Consider the following 25,153-nt stretch of genomic DNA (forward strand, 5'->3'; position numbering starts at 1 on the left):
TTAATTTTTTTTTTTAATTTTTATTTTATTTATTTTTTTCTGGTGAGGAAGGTTCACCCTGAGCTAACATCCATTGCCAATCTTGCTCTGTTTTTGCTTGAGGAAGATTAGCCCTGAGCTAACATCTGTGCCAGTCTTCCTCTATTTTATATGTGGGTCACTGCCACAGCATGGCTGACAAGTGGTGTAGGTCCGCACCCAGGATCCAAACCCGTGAACCCGGGCCGCTGAAGCAGAGTGCGCTGAACTTAACTGCTATGCCATAGGGCCAGCCCAACGACGTTTATTTTTATGGATTTTAGTGTTTATTTTCTCTGCAAGAATCAGATATCTGCCAGAATAGATCTTTGTATTTGCACCTGACATTGTGCATTATTCCAATGGAATAACTTAGAATCAGATTGTAAATTCTCAAATCAAATCTTCATGCTCTAACACTAACATACACAACACACACACAAGCACACACATTCACACACCTCTTTGGAGACCAAGGTTTAGATAAAAAATCTTGACCTTCCCCTGCCTGCCTCAATCCAATCCAAAGATAGACAGAATAAAGAAATACTTTTTAAAGACAAAGACTCCTTGACCACTTAAGACTCATCTTTTACTATTCTTTACTTGATTGGCTTTCTTTTTTGATCTGGGTTAAATTTATTTTCAAAACTTTAGTCTAAGTTCCAGCTCTTACTGAAAAATTTCAGTCCATACCATTCTCCCCATCCCTAAACTCTATATTTCAATTGACTATTATATAGCAAGGTTTTCTAATACACGTTTAATTTCTCTCCATCTAGATTCCCACCTCCTTGAGGGTAGAGACCAAGCCTTGTTCCTTTGGTATTCCCCACAAGGCATGATATAGTGGTTGTTTTTTGAATTCTTGGCATTTCACTCTCTTCCCAGACTAATATTCTTTGAAGAATCTTCCCCTCCACCCCCTAATTCCCCAATCAACTAAATGAAGGAAATGTGTTTGAAGGAGACTTGATATTGGACTTATTATAATGACATAGTAAAAATCTTTGCTGTATTTTTGCATTTACTCAGATGTCATCTCTTCCTGGAAGCCTTTCTTGAATACCTAATTTGCCCTTATTCTCTGTTCCCATAGTAACCTGTGAATACCATTATCCTAGCTTTTCCACATTATATTGACGTTATCTGTTTATGTGTCTGTCTCAGTCATTCTAGATAAAGGGTCTTTGTTTTACTCATTTTTACCTAGCCCCATCTCTAGCACTCAGTTAATGTTTGTTAAACTGAATGACTATTTCTTACTAGCTCTGTCTCCTCCTTCAGTGGAAGGAGGAGAAAAGTTTACAACTGTATTTAAGTCCCAGAAGTTCCAGAAAAATGGAAAAATCTAAATTTTCTTCTCCTTGCTTTCAATAAACACCAGTTTCCTCTCTTTCACTGGTATAGGTATTCAAAATAAAAGACAATGAAAATTAAAACACAACCCCCCCAAAATTCTATGAACATTCCATCAGAATTGTAAGGTTTTACTGAAATGTTTAGAGATGCAATAACTTGATATCTAGGAAAAGCACAAGGTAGGGGTCTAGATAAAGTAAAATTGAATTGATAATTGGTGAAGCTAAACGATGGTACATGAGAGTGTATGGGTTAATTTATACTGTTCTGTTTACTCTTGTGTATCGTTGAATTTTTCCATAATAAGGAGTTTTTTAAATTAAGGTTTTATTTCAGTTGTTAACATAGGAGTTTTTTTCAGAGCATATTAGCTTTCTAATCTTGGTCCTGTAGCTAACGGTTTCTTACTTCGAGTGAAAAGTAGAAAGTCAACTTGAATTTGAAATCGTTTGGGACTTAGAATGGTCAAGTTTGTGTCTTGTTTTGCCCTTAGCGCACACTAACTCCGTTTTTTGAAACTATTTTTTAAATTAAAAAATCTACTTACATGTATAAATTACGTTGTTTAGATATTTATTATGTGTCTTGCAATTAGAAGGAACCTAACAGATGTGTTTTTATGTGACTTTTTTTCCCCTTTGGTGATTAAGATTGGCCCTGAGCTAACATCTGTTGCCAATCTTCCTCTTTTTGCTTGAGGAAGAGTGGCCCTGAGCTAACATCTGTGCCAATCTTGCTCTATTTTGTATGTGGGTCACTGCCACAGCATGGCTTGATGAGTGGTGTAGGACCATGCCAGGGATCCAAACCCACGAACTCCAGGCTGCCAAAGCGGAGCGTGCCGAACTCAACCATTATGCCACCGGGCCAGCCCCTTACATGACATATTTTTATGTGACATGTAAAAATGTGTTTTTGAGGCCACTGAACCAGTCAGTAGATGTGATGAGCTGTGCTCTTACTCATGTTTTTGCCCAGTGCCCAACAGTAGTAAGAGTAATTGGAATGTGTCGAGGCCACAGTAATGTGCAAAAGGCATTCATATTTGGTACACCATCAGTCATATTGCATTTTGAGTTTGTTTTCAACAGTAAGGATGGGTTGACACCAAGCTAACCATCCTGTATTACCCATTATACCTTTTGTGCCATCAGGCAGCATTTACAAGACTGCTGGCTGTAGCTAAGGGTACAGTTGTTGGCTTTAGAACATAATTTTTCATCTATGTCAAATTAGCCCATTGAACCCAAAACTTTGATTTCATAGAACCAGAGTGTACTTTCTTCTACAAACTTAGAGACACTTGGACTCTTTCTCTCTAAGCACTGATTTCCTCTGACAAACTTCACATCTTACTTATTCACATGCTCCATTGACTGTTCAATGCCTGTTAATTTGTGAAATCAGAAGCATAATATGGAATTCCAGGCTGTGATGGACCTTGTTGACCATCCTTCTAAGATGTACAGAAAGGAATCTTGATATCTTCTTCAGGGCTTTCTGTCTCAATTCATTTGTTTGCTTATTCCCTACCATCTTTTTCAAAGATGTGGTACCTTGACAGCATAATAAGCCTGAGAAGGTACTAAGATAACTATCAATCAAATAAGCAGACTGGCAATCTCTTGAGCAAAGAAGGAAGAGCAGTACATTGTGGTTTATTTCCCTATTTTAATTTAAAGCCTCTATTAGTTCCCCTTTGTGTTTCAAATCCTAAATATGCTTCCTTTGTCTGTGAAAAGACAGAAGCATAAAGTTTGGATGACATATCCTACAAGAAGCAAAAAGATAGGCACTTATTGAGTATATTAATATTTTTCCTGCTATAAAATATCTCATTGGGAAGGAAAAATGAGAATTTTCTAGCCCTACAGGCCTATTGAATTACAATAACATGTTTGTTAGTATAATTGGTAAGCAATGAATCAAAACCATTTCTAAATGAAATTTTTAATTCCCTATTTTAGACACTGATTGTATCATACAGAAAATTAGGTTATTAAGAACTCAATTGTAGCAGCATCAAATTCCATGAGAAATTCATTGTGGAAGTTGGTTGTAGAAAACCTTTGCTCTTGGCTATATCTGTTTTTTTCATGTGTGAGAGACAACATGTTTCCTTTAAATGGTGGAATGACAACAGATTCTCAATATGTAAAGTTGAGGATTGTAAATATCAGGATTTTATCACTCGCATAGTACATATAGTCTTCCAAGCACTGTGCTAGTCACTGTACAAGAGAAAAAGGAGACATTGTCCCTGCCCTTGAGGATCTCCTAAGTTTTGAGAGGTTAGACTTAAATGCGTGAAACAGCTAGAGAAGAGCCTACGACTTACCTCCTCGTAACAACACAGTCTTCTTCCTCTGTAACTTCAGAAGCAAACTTTGTGCCTATGCCTGGCTTTCATTCTTTAAAAGTGCTTTAATAGATTTTTTTTGGAGGGGAGGATCAGAGTATATATTATAGCTGATGAGAAATTTGAATTAATATTGATAAATACGAAACTGTTCTTAGCAAAATAGTAATACTTATACTTCTTATTAATATAGTTTCAAAAACAGAAGTCTCCTTGGTTTTTATTACTACCAATATTTGGTTTTCAATTTTATCCTTACGTGCAGATTGCACCATCTTATATTTCCCAACAGATTCACATTCTCAAGAAAAATTATTCTCAGCAAATCCCAAGTCCACCTTAAATGAGCAAATGTATGACCCTCATAATAAAATTTGTAATCAGGATATTGATTAATGAATTTCCTAAATGTTTCTGTTTTAAAAATAATAGTTCATGGCCATTTTGAAACATATGTTTGCAATGTGAACATGACTATAACACAAATAGTACAAATTAAGAGCAAACATCTTCTGTTTCTCATCCGGTAGAACATGCTTGGGGCAGAAATATGGTCTGCGTACTGACTGAAAGAAGCATGACAACGTCTTAGGTCTGAAGTCACAATCACATGATTCAGTGTCATTATTGTAACTATGAAGACATAAAAATAAATATTTCCACAGAAGAAAAATATTTCTAAGCCAGACTGTCATCCCATACATTACAAAGGACAAAGGAAAGAAGAGGGAAGATAAGATCCTAATACGAAGAACATTGTAGAAAGATAAAAGCTCTTTAGATTCAGAGACCTGAGTCTGAATTTCTGCTCTGCTACTTATTTTGTGACTTAGCCAAGTTTCATAACCTCTCTGGCCTTATTTTTTTCCCTACCTCAGAGAATAGTAATGAGGACTAAGCTAATGTATATAAAGTACTTGGTAGAATTCCTGGAATATAAGTTTCCAATAATGGTAGTAGCTGCAGTTTATCATCATTATTGTCATAGGCATCATTTTTTCCTTCCTCTCTTTATTGGAGCTGGTTATTCAGTGCCCTGAGGCCTTTTTCATCTCCTCACCGTTCACCGTTCACCTTCTTTGCTTTACTGCAGAGCTCTTCTTCTTCTTCTTCTGATGAGTGCCCTTAGCTTCAGATACCACCCTTTCATTGCTAACTCTCAAATTGATATCTCCAGACTGGACTCCTATTCTACATCTCCAGTTAAATGTTGAAAAGATATCTCAAACTTAACATGTCCAAAACTAAATTCCTTACTTCTCCCATATTCTTTCCTGTATCAGGAGGGGTGGTGCACAAGTGGGTACAGTGAGAAGGGAAATGGGCCAGGCTTAAGGTGCACAAGCAAAGATCCCCTAAATCTCTCAGCCTTTAGCTGCTGAGCCTGTAAAGTCTCTGTGGGATGGGGAGAGCTTTACTCTATAGACTTTCTCACTCATGTTACTGCTGGTGCCCCGAATCCTGGCCATCACAGTCATCACCATTATCTTGCTACTGGTGAGTCCATGCAGTATAATAGGAAGACTCCGGGACTAGGAGTAACTATTTCCAGGTTCTAATTCTGGTCCCTTCCTGACTCTATGACTTTGGCTAAATCACAGCACTGCTCTGTTGCTTGGTTTCCTCCCTCATCACATAAAGGTGAAGATATTAACACCAAGGTGACCATATAACCATAGTCCAAACCAGGACACTTTTGAGAGTGAAAGGGAGCTGTTGATAATTATAATTAGAGTGACAAGCATAAACCATTACTATCCTGGGCAAACCAGGAAGTATAGTGACCCTAGCTGTCTCTCAAATCCCTTCCTGCATTCATGATGTTTGATTTTGTGAATTCTGACTCCTACACTAAAGATGATTGTTACAAAGCATTGTTGTACATAATTAGTAATGTATATGCTAATAGTAAAATAATCTGGTAACTAAAAGAGTCTATTAATATTAAAATCTATAATTATTACTAAAGTAATGTTAAGTTAAATTGGCCTTTATGGGTTAGCCAGGGAACCCAGTCAATACATAAAATGTTATTTTCCTGAAAAATCGTATTCTGAGTCTAAAGAGCTAATTTTGAATTGGTCTATTTTTAAGTTGAAGCTATCTATTTTTAAATTTGTTTGGCCTAAAACAGTCTCCTTTAGGTTCCCAGGTGCACTCTATGGTTGTAATATCTCTGTATTTTACCTGGAAGTCTGTATTCTCCTCTTTCTGCCATAATTTGACTTCTATTTTATAGTGTTCAGTTACCTCTTCTCCTGAGCTGTGACTTTTGAAAGGAAAAGAGTACTGGGCCTCTTATATATAAGCCAGTTCATCTCCTTGTCATTAACTTTTTCATTCTGAAAATTTTCCTTTTCTGACAGTTCCCTTCTCGAGGTTTGGTGATCTGAGCCGCTTTTTAAATATATATAAGAGTTTCAAAAATGATAATAGAAAATATTTATATAGCATGTATTATGAGCCATGCTCTATTCTAGGCTCTTTACATATATGAACTCACCGAGTACTCACCACAACCCAGTGAGGTAAGTTATACTATTAGTTCCCATTTACAGATGAGGCAGTTGACGTGGAGAGAAGTTGAGTGATTTGTTCAAGTCCACACAGCAAGCTGGAGTCTGGCTCCAGGCTACACTCCTAACCACTATGTTTTAGAAGAATAATTTCGATACTTTGTTTTCCTCTTAGTGAGGGTCATAATTTTTAGGATGGCAATTGCTGAAGGCTTAAAGCTCTGTTTTCTCTGGTTTCATTAGATCTTCACATTTCTTCCGGCTAGGAGTTTTGCCTCAGAAGGGCATTCGTTCCACAGAGTTTACACAGAATCTCTGCCTCCTGAAGTCAAGTAGGAATCCAGTCAAGGATATACATATGTCCTGAGTGTCCTGAGAGAAGGATGAAGTGCTACGGAAGTTCAGTGGTGGGAGAGGTTCTTCCTATGTGGGGAGGAGAGTTTTATAACGGATAAAATTTTGTTGTGGAAATGAAACATTGAAAATGTCATTTAAGCAGAAGGGAGTGGCATCAGGTAAATGAGAAAACTCAGGGTATTTACAGAAAATAGTAGGAAAATTTCTGGAGCATAGGGCTTGTGAAAGGAAGTGATGGAAAACAAGGTTGAAAATTACAGGTTGTGGCAAGATCATGAAAGATCTTGAAGACCAGACTAAAGAGTTCAGTTTATTCTACAGAATGATGATTTTCAGCCTTTTCTCCATTCCCAACAAACTTGAGAGATCTGAGGCATTCCTCTGATGCAGTGTGGGGTAGCATGTAAGGGCTTGGGCTCTGTTCCCACCACTCACTATCTGTGTCAGCTTAGGCAGGTAACCTCTCAGGGACTGTGTCTTCTCATCTGTAAGGAGAGGCTAAGAATAGACCTACCTCGTGGGTTGTTATAAGGATGAAATGAGATAATGCGGATGAGGTGCTATGGTCTTATTTTAATATCATCATCATTAGTAGTTGTGGATTACTGGGGCAATGAGTCTCTTACGGTGTCAGTGAGGGGCTCAGAACCTATGGAATCTAGCATTAAGAACCCCTACCATGATTCCTTGGAGTCATTCTTCTAAATAAGGAAGAATGTAGGCATGTGGCGGCAACATGGCCATAATTGGAATCCCAGGGTAACCACCCAATAGCTGAGCAAGTTAATTGGCTTAGCCTTGGGCAAGTTACTTAATTCCTTGGGGTCTTATTGTTCTTGCCTGTAAAATGAAGATAATGATTCCTCTTTGCACAGTGGTTATGATGTTTAAATACCTGGCACAGCGTAGGCCCTTATTAAATGGTGTGGTTATGTCTTTTTTATTACAATACTAACTCAAATCCTAGTCCCAGATGGCTTCTCAAAGGAAAGAGCTAAGCAACCAGGGGTTTTTAACCAGTTGCCTGACCTCACTCACATTCTTTTTTCGCGTCTTAGGATTTAAATCCACCAGATTCTAACTGGAAAGCAAGGATCTCTTTATTCATTCTGTGTGACTGTTCTGCTTCTGTCTCTTAATTGGTTTCTGTCTGTCAGCTTGGGTTGAGGGAAAAGTGTGAAGAGAATGATAAAGGAAATTGTGAGGGGAGGATCCACAGTTCCAAGAATTTTTTTCTAGTTGTAAAAATATCTACTTTAACTTTGGGAGTTGATTAATATGGTTACCTTAAGGTAGGAAGTTGAAACAGGTGAATTTTTGAGATTCCTTTTTAGCCTTGTGATTGCATTTTTGTGACACAATAGTGTGATTATGCTATTATAGCTTAGGTTGTAGGGTCTTAAAATTGAGATGCTTTCCTAAATCCATATTTATGATTAATTCTCTAGCTAGGTATGCTTGGGCTCCAGGCCAGTAATGCACAGAAAATGAAATGACTGCCTGCCTCATTGGAGGCACAGCCTGCTGGATCCCTGTGTAGCAAGGCATTGAGAAAGAGAGCTCTTTTCAGTCTTGTCAAGCCTGGTGAAGATGAAGGTAGGAGCAGAGAAGCTGAGCCATCTTTTTCTAGTGTGATGGTGAGGACGTTACTGCCTGTGCCCTGAATCCTGCTGAGATTGCAAACATGGCTTAGAGGAAGTTTCACATCATCTACAAAAAAGTCTTATAGCATAGCTATGTGAAAGCACTAATTGAAAAGCATAAAAACCATTACTCAAGGAATTTGCCAGAATAAAATCTTGGTTGTGACCCTAGAATATTCAAAATGAATGATTCTATCATTTAAAATCTTTAGCTATTTTTTAAAATAAATATTTAGCTCCATACAACTTTTTTATTTTAAAGGTAAATGTCAGTGTTAGTTCTGCATAACAAAACTAATCTAAATTGTTATTTTTGTACCATCTAGGGAAATATGTTAAAGCAAAAAGTCCCTAAAGACTTTGCATTTATTAAAAGGGGCGTTTAAAGGATGTCAAAGGATAATGAGACCATCATTCAGTATCTGAAATAAAAAAGACAAAGTTAAATTTATTGCTCACTATTTTAAGGGAGCTATGCTGGGATCAGGCAAAATCTCTCCAACCAGAGCAAACTGCTTGTCTTATATAGGGTTTTAGGGAAGTGTAGAGTTCAGGGATTGGCACATGTCCAAAAGCTTGAGTAGGTTGACGGTCATCTGTAGAAGTATGGTTACTTGGTGGTGACTGCTGCTGTTTGGTTGGTCCTCAGAGGTGTATTTATTGAACTGGATTTGTTCCTAATAGGCCACTTCAGAAGCAAGGACTATCATTGATTGGCTGGCTTCTAAAACATATTCAGTAAAGCAAGTTGTTTATTCAGTGAATTAAAACCAGTTCTGGCGGCTTCTTGTTACCATGGCTGAAGAACAGTCTTTTCCTAGGAATGTGGGAACTTTTTTACATTCTCAGTCCCCACTTATGTTCTTCACTAAAAGCTAGAGGATATCATTAATGATTGTCCAGACCTTCACCTCTGTTATTGATTCTTCTTGAAGATGGGGTTTCATTTGTGAAGATCTGATATTCAGTTTGAGTCAATCAGCATAATTTCATATTTTTTTGCCTTTGAATCATTTACTGAAACATCTGCTGGGACAGTGGCTGTGTTGAAGCATATGAGAGACTGGATAAAAATCATTAAATGACTGTGAGATAAAAAAGAATAATTAGAACTATTATAGGAAGGGACTAGAATACACTTTACTACCATAACCTAAGATTTTTCAGTCCTGACCAAGAAAACAAGTCCTGGTGATTCCCTAGGCAGCCAGGATGCCTTATCTTTTAGCTTAGATCGAGATTGTCTTATTTCACCTGAAACGTTAATTCAGGTATAACATGAAGTGTTAGCAATGGTTGTGGTTGGCCAAAAGAAAGTCCAAAACCATTCTGTTATCTATAACTATTCCTATTATTTTGATAGTCTTGGGTGGAAGCTGTCTACTTTGTGTGATCATCTCTTTGTTCTAAGAATCTAGAGTTAATAGTCAACCTCCTTGAATCATCCGCTTCTAGAAGTGCTCTGGAGAAGCTCAGTTTAGGTTCTGTAATGGTATTATTTTCCGGCTCTGCTAAGCTCCCTTCTATTTTTTTCCAGAGGATAGCAGAGGATGTTGCTAGTTCAGGCTCTTTCAGGGATTATGTTTTATTCATCAGCCTAGACTTGGCATCCAGCCCCTGCCTGGTTCAATAAATATTTATAAAATGAATATTCAGCTTTATATTATTCTTGGATTATTTTAGGCATTTCAGTTATGTTTCTTCATTTAGATTCTGATCTCATTGAAAGCAATAACTGTGTTATTCTTCTCTGAATGCTCCAGAAAGCTTATCACAGTGTTTTCTATGTTGAGTATAAATAAATATTTGTTAAATTGGATTCAAGATATATTGAGTGTACTTTGTTTGGGTAATAGGGCAAATACTTGGCAAGATTCCTCGTCTAAAAGAGAGAAAAGATCTGTTGGAAAGGTGAAACATACGCATAAAACAATTTGAAGATGATGCTTTTTTAAAAAGCAGTATTACATGCTTAACAAATACAAATATTCTATAAATGACTTGTGTTGTAACAATGTAGATTTTTTTAACATCTTAGCCACTTAAACAGAATGCCAAACTTTAAAGTTATTTTTAAAAGTAAATAAAGTTTCATAATGAAATACTATACAGGAGGGATAATGAATGACCTACCACTTTATGCAACAATATATTTACAACAATATTGTGAATCTCACATACATAAGGTTGAGCGAAAGAAACCAGAAACAAAAAGAGCACATAATATATGATTACATTTATATTTAGTACAGAAATAAGTGTTAACAGTTAAAGAAAAAAATAAGTAAATGAAGTTTGATGACTTCTGCCAGAATAGAACTGAGGCAAAGTAGGGAACAACAGGTTGTGCCTTCTAATTCAAAAAACGGTTTGGTGGCTCCTTCTCCCCCACCCCCACCACCATTTGACAAGCCACTCTTCTTTAATACTTCACTTAGAAGGAGAATATGAACTAATATTTATTATGTCTGTTAACTGCCAGACAATATGTATTTTATTTACATTATTTCATTTAATCCTTTTAGCTGTCCTCTGAGATATGTATAGTCTTCCCTACTTTCCAGATGACAAATATGAGAAACTGAGTAATCCATTGTATGAATATACCACAGTTGGTTTATCCATTCACCTGCTGATGAACACTGGGTTTGTGTCCAGTTTGGGGCTATTATGAATGAAGCTGCTATTAACATTCACGTACAAGTCTTTGTGTAGACATATGTTTTCATTTCCCTTGGGTAAATACCCAGGAGTAGAATTGCTGGATCTTATGGAAAATGCATATTTAACTTCACAAGAGACTGCCAAGCTGTTTTCCAAAGTGATTATACCATTCTGCATTCCGATTAGTATGAGAGTTCCATTTGCTCCACATCCTCACCATCACTTAGTATTGTCAGTCTTTTTACTTTTAGCCATTCCAGTGGGTGTAAAGGTGGTATCTCATGGTGATCATAATTTCCATTTACCTGATGACTCATAGCATTGAGTATCTTTTCATGGATTTATTGGCCATTCATGTTTTCTTTTGTGAAGTTCAAATCTTATGTCCACTTTTTTTTATTGGGTTGACATTATTGAGTTATAAGAGTTCTTTATATATTCTGGATACAAGTCCTTTGTCGGATATATGTATGAAAATATTTTCTCCCAGTCTCTGCATTGCCTTTTCATTTTCTTAACCATATATTTTAATAGCAGAAGTTTCAATTTTAATGAAGTTCAGTTTATCATTTTTTTCTTTATGGTTAGGGCTTTTTTTGCATCCTGAGAAACCTTTGCCTATCCCCAGGTTGTGAGAGGTGTTTTTCGTATATTTTCTTTTAGAAATTTTCTGGTTTTAGCTTTTATTTGGATCTCTGGTTCATTTCGAGTTAATTTCTGTGTGTGGCATGAGATACAGATTGAGGTTCATAATTTTCCACATGAATACCCAGTTGTTCCAGCAGCATTTGTTAGGAAAACTTTCCACCCTTGAATGACCTTAGTATCTTTGTCAAAAATCAACTTACTATGTATGTGGGTCTATTTTTAAATTGTATTCTGTTCCATTAATTTCTATGTATTTTCTTATGCTACTATTTTCTTTTGAGCCTTAACATTTTTTTTTATTTTAATCTCAAAAATAAATCATTTACCATTCTTTTTATTGCAAACTCTCTTCTTTATGTAGATCTCAGTTCACTTATATGAATATTTATATTTTTACAGGTATAGATATGCCAAAATAGCCAAATCTAATGTAGACGTGTTTCTCTGTGTGATTCCTGCCAAATCAACATTCTTTTATTCTCTACTGTTAACATAGAGTTCTTAGTGTGCTCACATTTCAACAGCAGCAGTAATTATATTTATGAATCCTTATGTGATATTGTATCTCACACCTTATGGAAGCCCAAGTTGACTGTGTCTGAGCTTTCACACTTGTCACTTCTCATAGTGGCTTTTTCTAAGATGTTAATTAGATTAATTAAGCATGCTCTTTCCTTTTGTACATCCAGCTCTATTCTCTGCTTTTCTCCATATTGTGTCTCTAACCAATGACTTTAGACCCTTTTATATCAAGAAAAGATCTACTTTCTAGGTTTCAAGTCGCTGTTATTTCTCTGTCCCTTCTTTGTATCTTCCCTCCATAAGAATGAGTTGTCTTCGGGGCCGCCCCGTGGCGCAAGCGGTTAAGTGCGCACACTCTGCTGTGGAGGCCCGGGGTTCGCCAGTTCGGATCCCGGGCACGCACCAAAGCACTGCTTGTCAAGCCATGCTGTGGCGGCATCCCATATAAAGTGGAGGAGGATGGGCACGGATGTTAGCCCAGGGCCAGTCTTCCTCGACAAAAAGAGGAGGATTGGCGGATGTTAGCTCAGGGCTGATCTCCTCACAAAAAAAAAAAAAAAAAGAGTTGTCTTCTTTTCAGGGTTTGTTTACCTTTCTTACATCAAAGAAATTCAGAGCTATACTTCTGACTCTTTTCATTTTACCTGCAATTAAAATGTTTTTCAGGTAGTTCCATTTTCTAGCAATATACATTACTCAATTCCTATACATTTCGAAGTTATCCTTTTAAATCTGTTTTCTGAGACTGTATGTCCCCTAGTAAAGAGAAAAAACAGATCTCTATACTGAGCTTAGGCAAGGAAGGGATTTTTGGTCATTGTTTTATGGGGATTTTTTTAAGTTTATTGAGTTTTGTTTCTTATCATAAGGCAACATATATTCATCATTGTAAAATTGCCCATAATCCCCACGCTCAAAGACCACCACCACAACTATTTTAGTGTGCTATTAAAAAAGATTATTTCTCAAATTTGAGTAATATATTGGAAAGGCATTCAATAAGTAGTTTTAAATGACTGAATATTCTTTTTTTCCATTGAAATGTTTTGCTGGGCAACGAGGTCTTCCTACTTGAAAGAGGGACATATTAGAAGCAGGGCCATCTGTGGGCTATGGGCAGAGGGTGAACACGGAGCACCTAAGTTGTTCAGGGCCTGATCTCTGTTGGTCGCATCTTTCCCTGATATTCTATGGATATTAACAGAATTAAAGTAATTTTAATTAGCATGTAGTAGAAAATCAGTAAATGTTAATTTCTTATAGTTTGTTATATATGTTTTATTTCCATCTCTTTTTTCCTTCTTCTTATTAAACTCAAAAGCATTTAGTTTGACTTTTTTCTTGGTTTTCAGGTTGTCATTTCCTGATGTTAAGTGACATTAGCTATCACTGGTTCTTTGCATGATTGGAACAGAATGACGTGGTCAGATGAGGGAGTGATCAATGACAGGAATAACTGGCCCAGGGTTAATGAACACCCAGTCAAAAATTATTATATTTTTAAAAAATTTTAATGGTATAGTAAATATTAAAAAATAAACAATAATGACATGTGCAGTGTATAAAGAATAACACAGTGAACACCAGGACACTTACCAGTCAGCTTAAGAAACATAACACTACCAGTACCCTAGTACCTCTACCTTTTACAGCTACTTATGTGTTCCTTCCTCCTCCCCAGGGCAAACTATGGATCCTGAATTGGATAGCTAACAAGTCTTTGCTTTTCCTTATGATTTAATGCATATATTTGGATACATAAAACTTTTTTAGTTTTGCATGTTTTTGGAATTTATAAAAATGGAATCATACTGAATATGTGGCTGCGCTCATATTCTTCTTTTGCTCAGCATTGTATTTGAGATTTGTTACTATGTGTAACTGTTGTTCATCTATTTTACTGTTATATAGTATTTCACTGTATGAATCTTCCATAATTTAGTCATCCATTCTTCTTTTAATGGACCTTTAGGTTGTTTGCAGTTTTTTGCTATTAAAAATCAAGGCCATGATGTTGTATTGTCTCCTGGAACACATTCTAAGAGTTTCTTTTGGATAGAAGGTCTTAACCATTTTTGTGCCATGGACTCCTTGGGAAGTTTGCTGAATATTACGGACTCTGTCTCAAAACAAGGTTCATTCATTTCCCACCTTCCCCCACTTGCTACCTCAGAAAAATAATTCAGACCAAAGAAAAGATGCTTTTATCTGAATATCAGCAGATTGAATTCCTGTTGACTCATAATCCTAAATTCTTCTTGGCAGACATTTAAATATTAGATTTTAATGAGTAGCATTTTCAGTCTAGAAACTGGATTAGGGAAGCATATATTTATAGGGGAAATGAACTCAGCCTTTCTAAGTTAGGGATTAGGAAGAACTGTACTAATTTGCCATTCCTGGTGTGTGTTTGTATCATATTTCTCAGCATCCCTCTCCCAAAGAAATTGTCTTTCTTCACACAATACAGAAGGCCATTACTGGCAACTGGGGCACTGAGGGGATGCTGGTGTATGAAGTGTTGATTATAGCTCAGAGAAGGAGCTGGCTGAGAAAAATCAATATCGTCCAAAGCAAATATATATTCTTGTACTTTACATATTTATTTAAATTCCAAGCAGTACATCTAGAACTTGCATAATTAGCTGGGGCTACAAAATTGCCTTTTCAGAAGGTATATTTACCTAAAGAAGTTCATAAAAAACAGATGATGTGAAAACACAGTCTACCCTTGGTTTGATTTTTGATGTGTTTTCCCAGTAAGAAGCTTGCATTCCTTAAATAATCATTTGGTTTTAAAATAAAACATGTTGATTAAGAAGTATCTGATACTTATTGTGATTTTAATAATTCATGATACACAGTGTTCCGAGGAAACACTGATATCCTTTGTTAACTAGCAAAAACAAATTTTATAAATTTAAACCTGCTTGAACTTTAAATCGTCACAATACCTTTAAAAAGAAATTTCATGGGAAGGGAACTTAAATAAATCCAGTTACTGGAATAAGAATGTGGGAGGGGTGGGGGAAGAAACACAAAGGTACATAGTTTATGACAACAAATTTCTTACCTGTGTACTTTAGAGCTAGAACAGACTGTGAAGACAGAAATTCATCCATTTTAAAGAAGCCCAAACTAAGGCTCAGAGAGGTGAAAGTCATGTCTTTATTCCAATAACCTTTTAAATAAAGGTCATAAATTCTGAGACTGCATAATCATTGATGAACGATGATGATGGCACTAATATTTACTGAGTACTTACTATATACCAAACATTTGCTTAACCCTCCACATATATTATCTCATTTAATTTCTGCAGTCAGCCCGTGAGGCAGGTAATGGTAATCTCATCTTAGAGATGAGGAAACTAAGACTGAGAGCTTTTTTCCACTTGTTGACAGTAACACAGTTATTCATTTCTTCAGCCCCTTCAACAACAAACATTTGTTTGTTATCATGTATAAGTGTTTTCCTGGAAACCAAGAGATCAAATAGAAAGAAGACATGGTTTTCCCCTTCCAGGAATTTATGTGTTAGCTCCCTAGAACCTAATATGTAAGATGGACATGTTATATCAGTAGCTTTCCAATGTTGTTAACCACAACCCTCAGTAAGAAATATGTTTATATTGAAACTAATGCACACATATTTATATATTTTATTTATATACAAATACATGTCATTTCATAGCTCTACAAAAGTTTTATGAAATATCCTTACTGTGTGCTATACATGCTAATACTTTCTATTATATTCTATTTTATTCTATTTCATTTTTTTAAAAGACCAGTTGCATTAAATTGATTTCATAGTCCATTCCTGGGTCACATATTGAAAAAAGATATTTTATATGTGTGTTAAAAAAATGTATTTACCTGTGTGTAAAACATTAGATACTAATAGTCCTCCAGAGCTCCTTTAGCTATTTCCTTTGTTATTTATCTCTGTGTTCTACTTGGATTGCTAATTTTACTTTATCAATTTAAGAAACTATCTATGGACTTTTAGTGGTAGATGAGGATTTAGCTATCTTACCCCATGCCTTATTTCCCCAACTTCCATCCTCCTAATGTAGTAATGCTCAATTTTTATCTAATAAATAAGTATCATGTATATTCTATGACTATAAATATCATTTATCACAGAGCCGAGTCATATGTTATATTTCTTTTTATCTCTCTTTAATATTTTCCTGGAAATAATTGCCCTACTTTTTCACTCACATAGTTTTTCTATATACCCATCCTTAATTTTTTCCCAAGTGCTGTCACACACCTATAATTAGTTTTTTGCCCCGAAAGCTCTCTTATATCAGATTATTTGCCAATTTGCCTTTCTCCTGGAGACCTCCTTTCCAGAGCACTCCATCCCCACTTTGTGTCTGGACTCTGACTCCCCAGCCCACAGCACAGCTCTCCTCCTGGAGCCTTCCCTCATTGCTCTCTTAGGTTGACTCTTCTATTTCCTGGATCCCAGTTCTTTCTCTTTCTTGGTTCTCTCCTTCATTTTGCATCAACACATTTTCAAGAAATTTCCAAAGAAAGAGAACATGGGAGAAAACTTTTCTGAGCCCATGCGTGTCTTAAAATGCCCTTAGTTTACCCTCAACACTTGGTTGATAAATTGACTGGGCACAGACATCCTTTTCTCTCAGGATTTTGAAAGCATTGCTCCCTTGTCTCCCAGTGTTGCTGATGGAAAAGTCAGATTCTTGTCTCTTCATATATGACCCGTAATTTTTTTAAATCATAGTAAATATTTATGTTCTTCCTATATGTCAAGTGCTGTTCTAAGTATTCTGCACTAGTTAGTGCTCACATCACCATCTCTATGAAATAGGGATTATTTTCTGTATTTTACAGGGAGGAGACTGAGGTGTGGAGAGGTTAAATAGCTTGGAGTGGGAGAAAGACTCATTTAACTGGGAGCCCTCCAAATTCATCATCTAATCTCCTCTCTGGGGGGTTATACTCCTGCCTGTTACTATTCTTGAAACAAAATAAAGGTCTAAGGGAATCCCACTGTAAACTATGCCGACTTCCTATTCTTCCTCATTCTCAGCTAATACCTCACAGTTCCTAGTATCCTTGAGTCCTGAGTCTTTCCCATTCAGTTTCGCCAGGAAACATCCCTCTATTTTCCTACCTGGGGAGGACAGTGGCAAGAATGATGAAAGAATGTAGACATTGCTCACTCCATGCACAGATATTCAAATAATCCTTTGGTGTTATCCTCAGCACCGCTTGGTACTTACAAGTCCAAACCTTTCATGGATCCTACAGGGTATACTGACTTCCTTTCTCGGGTATCCCTCCGGGCAGGTATTCTAAGTCATAGCTTGGGTAGCCCTGGTCAGAGAGTTACCACTGCCCCCGCTGCTTACATTTTTTTTTTTATTACAAAATACAAATGTATAGGAAGTTATAGGAAATAAGATAACCATGTATTTACTGCCCAGCTTTACCAACTCTTAAATTATTTAAGCAACTATTTCAAAATGATCAGTAAAAATGCATCATATATATGGTTGGTGCCTCCTGTGTATCCCTTCCTGGTCCCATTTCATTCCCTCCCTAGCAGTTATCAGCGTTCTAAATTGGTGTGTATCATCATTGCCATGCATGTTTTACTATTGCGACAAAATGTATGAATCTATAAATAACGTATTGTTTTTCATATTTATAAACCTTATTAGAATCATATACTTTACATAGTCTTCTACTGCTTTTTTCATTCAACCTTATACTTTTGAGTCATATTCATATTGATCCTTATAGCTTTTTCATTCATTTTAGCTTCTATATAGTGTTCGATGTATGACCTAAGAGTTAATGTAGCCATTCTTCTATCAATAGACATTTTAGGTTATTTCCAATTTTTGACTTTTACAACAATGGTGCAAAGAATATTCTTGCACATCTCTCATAGTATGCATGTATGAGTTTCCCTGCAGAGCTTCCACAAGTAGACCAAGATGTTAGTCCTCTCAGTCCTTGGGATAGCCACGTGGGACCTGGGGTCCGTAGAGCCCCTAGGCCAGTCTCCTTTAGCCATGAACAGTTTTATCCTTTTATCTGTGTTATAGAAGAAAAAAAATCATGGTTCATGTGGAATTGTTGAATTAAGAAGATGCACATCTCAGATTTAATACCTATTGCCAAATTGGTCTCCAGAGTAGTTGTTCCAGCTTATACTCCTGTTGCCAGTATAGAGTTCTTTTTACCAAAACAATGTCCCATATGGATGGAGAAGAACTTGGGCTTTAGTGTTAGACTATATGAGTTTGAGCCTGACTCCACCTACGAGCTGTGTGATCTTGGGCATGTTTCTTATGTGCTCTACATACGTCTTAGTTTCTTCATAGATCAAAAAGGGATAGTAATAATCCATAGCATATTACAAAGATGTGTAAGAATTAAATCAGTTCATACATGTGAACCTCTTTGAACACTGCGTGGCCATTTCAAAAACAATGTTTGCTATTATTGTCATTTAAAAGTTGATTTTTGCCAGTCAGATAGGTATGAAATGGAGTTTAATGTGGTTTTAATTTGCATTCCCCTATTGTTAGTGAGGTTGAGCATCTTTTCATATGTTTATTGGAACTTTAGGTTTCCTTTTCTATTCTATTGGATTATTTCTTTTTCTTATGAACTGTAGGAGTTCTCTGGATATTCTCTCTAAATATTCTGAATCTAATTCTTTGTCAGTTGTATGCAATGCAGAGATTTTTTTCCAAGCCTAGGGCATGATTTTTAACTTTATGGTATCTATTGAACCACAGGAATCTTTAATTTAATCTAGTTTATAAACTGTTCTTTTAAAATATTATGCATTTTATTTATGAAATCATTCCCTACATCAAGGTCATAAAGACATTCTCTTACATTCTCTTATAAAACTTAAGTATTATTTTTTATCCTTTAGTCTTTACCTGGAATTTGTGTTGGGGTATGAGGTAAGGAGTCCATTTTATTTCTTTCTATATGAGTAAGCATTTGTCTCCTGAGTAGGGGTCAGCACACCTTTTTCCATAAAAGGCCAGATAGTAAATATCTCAGGTTTTGTGGACTATACACAGTCCTGTCATGATAGCACCAAAACAGGTACCTTAACCTCTCGGACTCAATTTCTCCAAATAAACATTAGGGATAATAATAGTACCTACTTCATGAGAATGTTGTGAGGATTAAATAATAGACTGAATAGACAGTAAGTAAACAAATGGGTAGAGTTGTGTTCCAGTAAAATTTTATGTACAGAAAACAGGCAGCAGGTTGAATTTGGCCCACGGGCTGTACTTTGCCAACCCCTGCTCTAGATGAATCTCCTGTTGAGTACAGATGCTATAATTAGTAAGTTATATATATCATGTATGTATGAAGTGCATTATATAAATTTATTTATATTAATATATTGTTAATATATTGTTAATATATAAATATATATTATAATACATATATAACATAGATTTATTTATGTATATTTCCTGCCAATCCCAGAGAAATTACCTATCCTCATTCTTTTTAAAACTATTGTTTCCTCCTGCACACATTACTCAATCGGCAAACTTCTTTATTGAACTTCCATATACTCCAGTAATATAGAGTTTATTATGTAAACTCCATTTATAGACAGCCCAAATTGTTTTTTAAAAAAGTTCTGTCTTTTGGTAACTTTTATCCTTTAGCCTAAAACTCTACCCTCTGAAGTTATGTATTATAAACTGGTGTCTCCTGACACAATCACCTTCTTAAGTTGACATCCTCCCTCTCTGGCCAGGACAAACAGTTCTTGTTCTCACAGGAGTCTCTCGGATGACATCGCCTCCAGCTGATTCTCATGCACCCAGTCAGATATCGAGTGTCTGCTCTGTAAACTGGTCCCTTTGCTAGCACTGAAGACACAGGGTTCCTAACATACTGCCTAGACATGGCCTGACCCATTCCAGGTCCCACGGGCTGACTCTCTCTCTCGGTCTGTGCCTTATGCCTTTATTAATGTATCCTGAGATCGTGCTGCCTTTCTGCCTTTCTCTTCATCCCCCTAAACCGAGGCTCTTAACTATCTCAAAGTAGGTAAGGCAAAAAAGCCCTCTGGGTTTGTTTCCTTCAAATGAGGAAATTGAGGCTCAGGATGGTAAGAAGCTTACCCAAAGTCGTATACCTGATAAGTGGCAGAACTGGAAATCAAATCCAGGTCTTATAACTTCCAGTTATAGCAGAACTTTGGAACCCAAGGCAGACTCCTCACCTCCACAGCCTGCTTGTCAGAATAGTGAAAGGTAACAGACCCTTGGCATAGACTCTGGACCTAGGAGGGGCTTCCTCCTGCATGTACCAAGTGTCCCCAATATCTGAGAGGCCACAAATAATGATAGCAATGACACTGTTAAATCTACTAATAGCAGACATCTGTTGAAGGTTTATTGTGTGCCAGGCACTGAATTATTTAGTCTATTATTTAATCCTCACAACATTCTCATGAGGGTAGGTGCCTTTACTATCTCTAATGTTCATTCAGAGAAATAGGGTCAGAGAGGTTAAGTAACTTGCCTACAGTCACCTAGTAAATGAGAGGGAAGTGCCCTTAACGACTATACTGTACTTACCAACTTGTCCAAAACCAGTGAACATTAACCTCTCTAATCGCAAATCCCTTTTAAAAGATGCTTTAGGAGTTTGAAAATTAGAGAATCCTCCTACTCTAAATGGATCAGAGGAAAAAACATATATATCTGATCCCCAAATTCAAAGCAGCACAAAGGTCTTCATATTCCTGATATCCTAGAAAATACTTATACATATCGCCTTAGTATTTGAATGGCCCTTTAAAATATTTTGACTCTATCTATGTCTATATCTATATCTATATAGACAAGTCATTCCTCAATACACTTACCTTCTGGTTATCGTTCTTGCCATTGCACTGAAATTTGCCTTGACAAGCCACCAATGGCCTTATAATTAATAAATGAATGGTCAGTTCTCCATCTTTATTTCATTTGATATACCTGCAATAGGAGAATGTTAGATAATTCCTTATTTTAATTTTTATTTCCTTCTTCATATATCTTCTTCCTCCTTCATAGGTTTATCATATAGAAAGACGTTGAAACATTAACAGTGGTTTGGCAGCTGTACAACACTATTGAATATGAGGATTATTGTGTTTATTGGGAGGGTAGAAGAAAATGGGAAGATATATGTGGAAAGTTGAAGAAAATTTTATTGCAGAGATACATGGAATTTTTTCTTGTGGAAAGAAAATGTTTCTGTCAATTAACTAGTTCTTCTTTTCAAGCATAGTTCTTGGCTGAGACACATGCCGTTCCTTTCAGAAAGGAGTGGTTTAGGCTTGTGGCCATGTGTACCGGACTAGGAATGTCCAGGCGACAGGAGTAACCCCTGGTGTTCTCTTCTAGGTATTTACCTTGCTGTGGATTGCTGACTGGATGGTCCATCACTTCTGGAGGAAAGGAAAGGACCCGGATAGTTTCTCCATCCCCTATCTAACGGCACTGGGTGATCTGCTCGGGACAGCTTTGTTAGCCTTAAGTTTTCATTTTCTTTGGCTTATTGGAGATCGAGATGGAGATGTTGGAGACTAATAAATCTTTCAAACTGCCCTCAAGTTGCCAAGGAGGAAAACACAAGACAACCACTTATGACTCTTTTTCAAAAATCTTAAATCAGTAGTTTGACTTCTGCCAGGGTAATAATCTTCAGTTGGCCTTGATTCAATTAAATGGCCTTAACTTTTTTTTAAGGAATTGGTGTTGAAACCAGAATGAACAGTATTTGTGCTGCTTTTCATAGAATAAATAATAATTTGACATAGACATAGATACAAGCTCAAGCTCTGAAATTAAGTAAATAGGAAAGAATATAGGATGTTTACAATGAATAATTTTAAAACCACAGATGTAGCAGAAATGTACTTTATTATTGTTTAACTTATAATGCCAGGCTTAGAGGAAACAGTGTTCTAGCTTAGCCTTTCTTGTCTCACAGATGTTGTACTGCAAAGCATACTATAAAATGAAAGGGGCCCAACCAAGCTTTTAACTATGCCCACCTCTCTGCTAGCTGAGGATAAATTTACCAATCACTTGCTCCTAACCTGACCTAAATACGTTCTGCTGAGCATAAGATAAACTCACTTTTACCTGCTTTTCCCTGTGCCCATGCTAATTTAATTTCAACTCTGCAAGTTCTTGGCAGGCTACCCTTTAAACACAGAAAGACTTTTTGAAAGATCTTTAATGGAAGCAATGGGTCATTTTTGATCATTGATTTGTTGAAAGAATGCCGATCTTTTTCAGAAGGCTTAATAGTCAAAAACAGAAGATAACCTGAGCTACATTTGTAGAGATAAGATGGTGTGAGAAATTGTCTGTGTCTGTGTGTGTCTGTGTGTGTGTGTGTGTGTGTGTGTTAGAAAGACAGACAGAGAGGGAAGCTTTTAATGGAGAACTGAATCTTGGATTGTTGATAGGAAAGATCATAGTGCTATTGGAATATTAGCATTATATAGTTATTCTTAAACACATTTTATTGATACGATTTTGTCATTTGGTCCAAAAATTTTGCTACTGCCCAGAATTTGGTATTTGTTACCTATATTGTAATTAATAGTTTCTTCTTATAAAAAAAAACTGTACCATTTAATATAACCAGGATATTATAAGATTTAAAATGAGCAAGTAACTCATTTGCTCTTCTAAAGAAGTCTATTGAAACTTTTAGGCTTACCATTTTAAAAGAGAAGTTGGTGGATTACTTCAATTATTGTTCATGCCTATACATATCATCTGTTTGCATAGGCTTATTTCTATATGGGACTCTATCATATACCCTGCTCTGTTTCTCAAATATTTTTCTAAAACTCTGATCTATATTCCAAACACTTGACTAACAGTTTAGTTATTCAATAGGTAAGCATTTTTATATCACGTATAGTTCATTAAAAAAAGTGCGGTAGAATCTCTCAAGACTGTCAGATTTTAATAATTTAACTAAGGGAAGAAAAATTGCACATTAAGTTTGATCATCATGGTTTAAGTTGTGTTAGTGTTAACACTATATAGATAGAAGTTTGTAAATATATTGGGGGAAGTGTTCCTAGTAAGCTCTTTAAAATAAGGGGACTGTGGTTTAGAATTATATATTTTTGCTTATTTTAAAACTTTAATTATTCCATTCTTCTGCCTTATAATGAAGCTTTTAAGGCAGAGAACTGAACTAATTATAGAATTTCTCCTTTGGAGAGTTATAATGTCACATAGTAAACATTCTTATAAAAGAAAGAATAATTAAGTTGATGAATATTTAGTTGCAAAGATTTTTTATTTAAAAAAATCCATAAATAATTTCTTTGATTTTATTGTAAAGCATTTGTAAATTACTTATTACATTTGGGATGTATAATTCATAAGCATTTATATTTCCCAGTGATTTCTATTTTGATTTTTTTAACATAAAAACATAACATTTTTAAAGCATTTACAAACAGCTTTAGTCTAGTGCATTACCTGTTCCAAAGCACATTCAAATACACTCTATTGTTTAGTACTCACAACAGTACCTGTGCAACAGGTCAGGTAGATATTCCTATCTCTATGTTACAGCAGAAGAAACTGAAACTCAGAGAAGTTACATTTTTAAAGTTGCACAGCTGCGAAGTGACCAAATTGTGACTAAAGTCCAGGTGCCCGACCTCCAAAGCCAGTACTCCTTCTATGACCCTCCAAGTATACCAAGAGTACCTAACTAAGTGAGAGGAAATCAACCGGAGAAACAGGATTTTCTAAAGTCCAATAGAGTATTGATACATCTTTTAGATTTCAGACAGGGAAAGCTCCATTTAATATATCTTGATGGTAAGTACAGCCAAGGCTAAATTAATCATGTTCTTAAGGCCAAGGAAAACACAAATGAATGGAAACTTTAGAATAAAGAACAGCAATGCCTTATTTCATAGAACATATAATTGCCATCCCCCTTCCAAGATCTAGCCATTTTCCATGGATGCTGATAAATAACCAGGATGGCTGATTGGACTTCTGTCTCCTTTCTCTTTTGCTACCCAGTCTTGGTTACAGCAACAAAATGTCTAAAAGGCATGTAATAGGGAAAAAAGAAAGACATGGAAAAGTCAGTCACTGATTACCTGAATTAATTTATAAAAGGGATGTAGATTCCTTTAAAAAATTTTTATGGTTTTTTTGAAAGCCTTTACATAAGTATGCAATTGATAAGATGACTTCTTTTATTTACCCACAAAAGTCATTTATTATCAGTCTTATATAATGTAAATTCACAGTATTTATTTTTATACAACATAAAAACTGCTCGCCAAACTTCTTCCTTTCACTAATTTATCAGACACTTTATTTATACACAGATAATCTTTTTTAAAACATATTTTTCATTCTTGCCCACTAACCATTTTCTTCTTTAAAAAATAAAGTTTCTTAGAACCTGATAAAATGGAAACTTATGGTAATGTATCTTCCAGGAGACATCAAAAATTCCACATCATAGACTATCAATGATGTAGCCAAATGAAGTACATTTTAAAAAGTCTTTTAGTAATTGGGCTTCCTCGCCTTATAATGTATCTATGGGATAGTATACCCGTTTATAATGGGCATCTGCCATCTTTGAATTGTTGTAAACTCAAATAAGAATAAAATTTAATGAATATTCACCCAGTCTTGTTCTACTTCTTGATGAACTAGATGAACATGGAGCCTGTGTGGAACTCACCCAGAGGAGACTAGGGTGATCTATGTATATATGTTGTATTTATGAGTATAATAAATTGGGCTTTGACCATACCTCGACCTCCAATCCATTGCTTTACCACTTTTTCACTGTTAAGGACTCTCCTCATTTTTCAGCTTAGATTCCTGGGTCCATCAATCCATACATCCTCAACTGCCTCCTTCATACTTACTGGACAGCTCCAGTTAAACACAGCTCTTGCCTATGCTTTGCCTGCTCTTGAGCAGCTAAATATGGCTCATGGAAAACACATGAGTGCTTGAACAGATCTTT

At 36.0% G+C, this 25,153-nt stretch overlaps 1 protein-coding gene across 2 annotated transcripts in view; it reads left to right on the forward strand.

Moving 5' to 3' along the window:
- SLC41A2 (solute carrier family 41 member 2) overlaps positions 1-24,926 on the forward strand; it is a 126,554-nt gene extending 101,628 nt beyond the window's left edge. For both annotated transcript variants that reach the window (XM_004418052.3, XM_087449010.1), the window contains exon 11: positions 21,517-24,926. In XM_004418052.3, coding sequence (XP_004418109.1) covers positions 21,517-21,702 — 186 coding nt within the window. In that variant the 3' untranslated portion in view covers positions 21,703-24,926. The remainder of the gene's footprint in view (positions 1-21,516) is intronic.
- The last annotated feature ends 227 nt before the right edge of the window (positions 24,927-25,153 follow it).

Source organism: Ceratotherium simum, chromosome 25 (genome assembly GCF_057802395.1).
Source record: "Ceratotherium simum simum isolate JZ-2026a chromosome 25, ASM5780239v1, whole genome shotgun sequence".
NCBI lineage: Eukaryota > Metazoa > Chordata > Mammalia > Perissodactyla > Rhinocerotidae > Ceratotherium > Ceratotherium simum.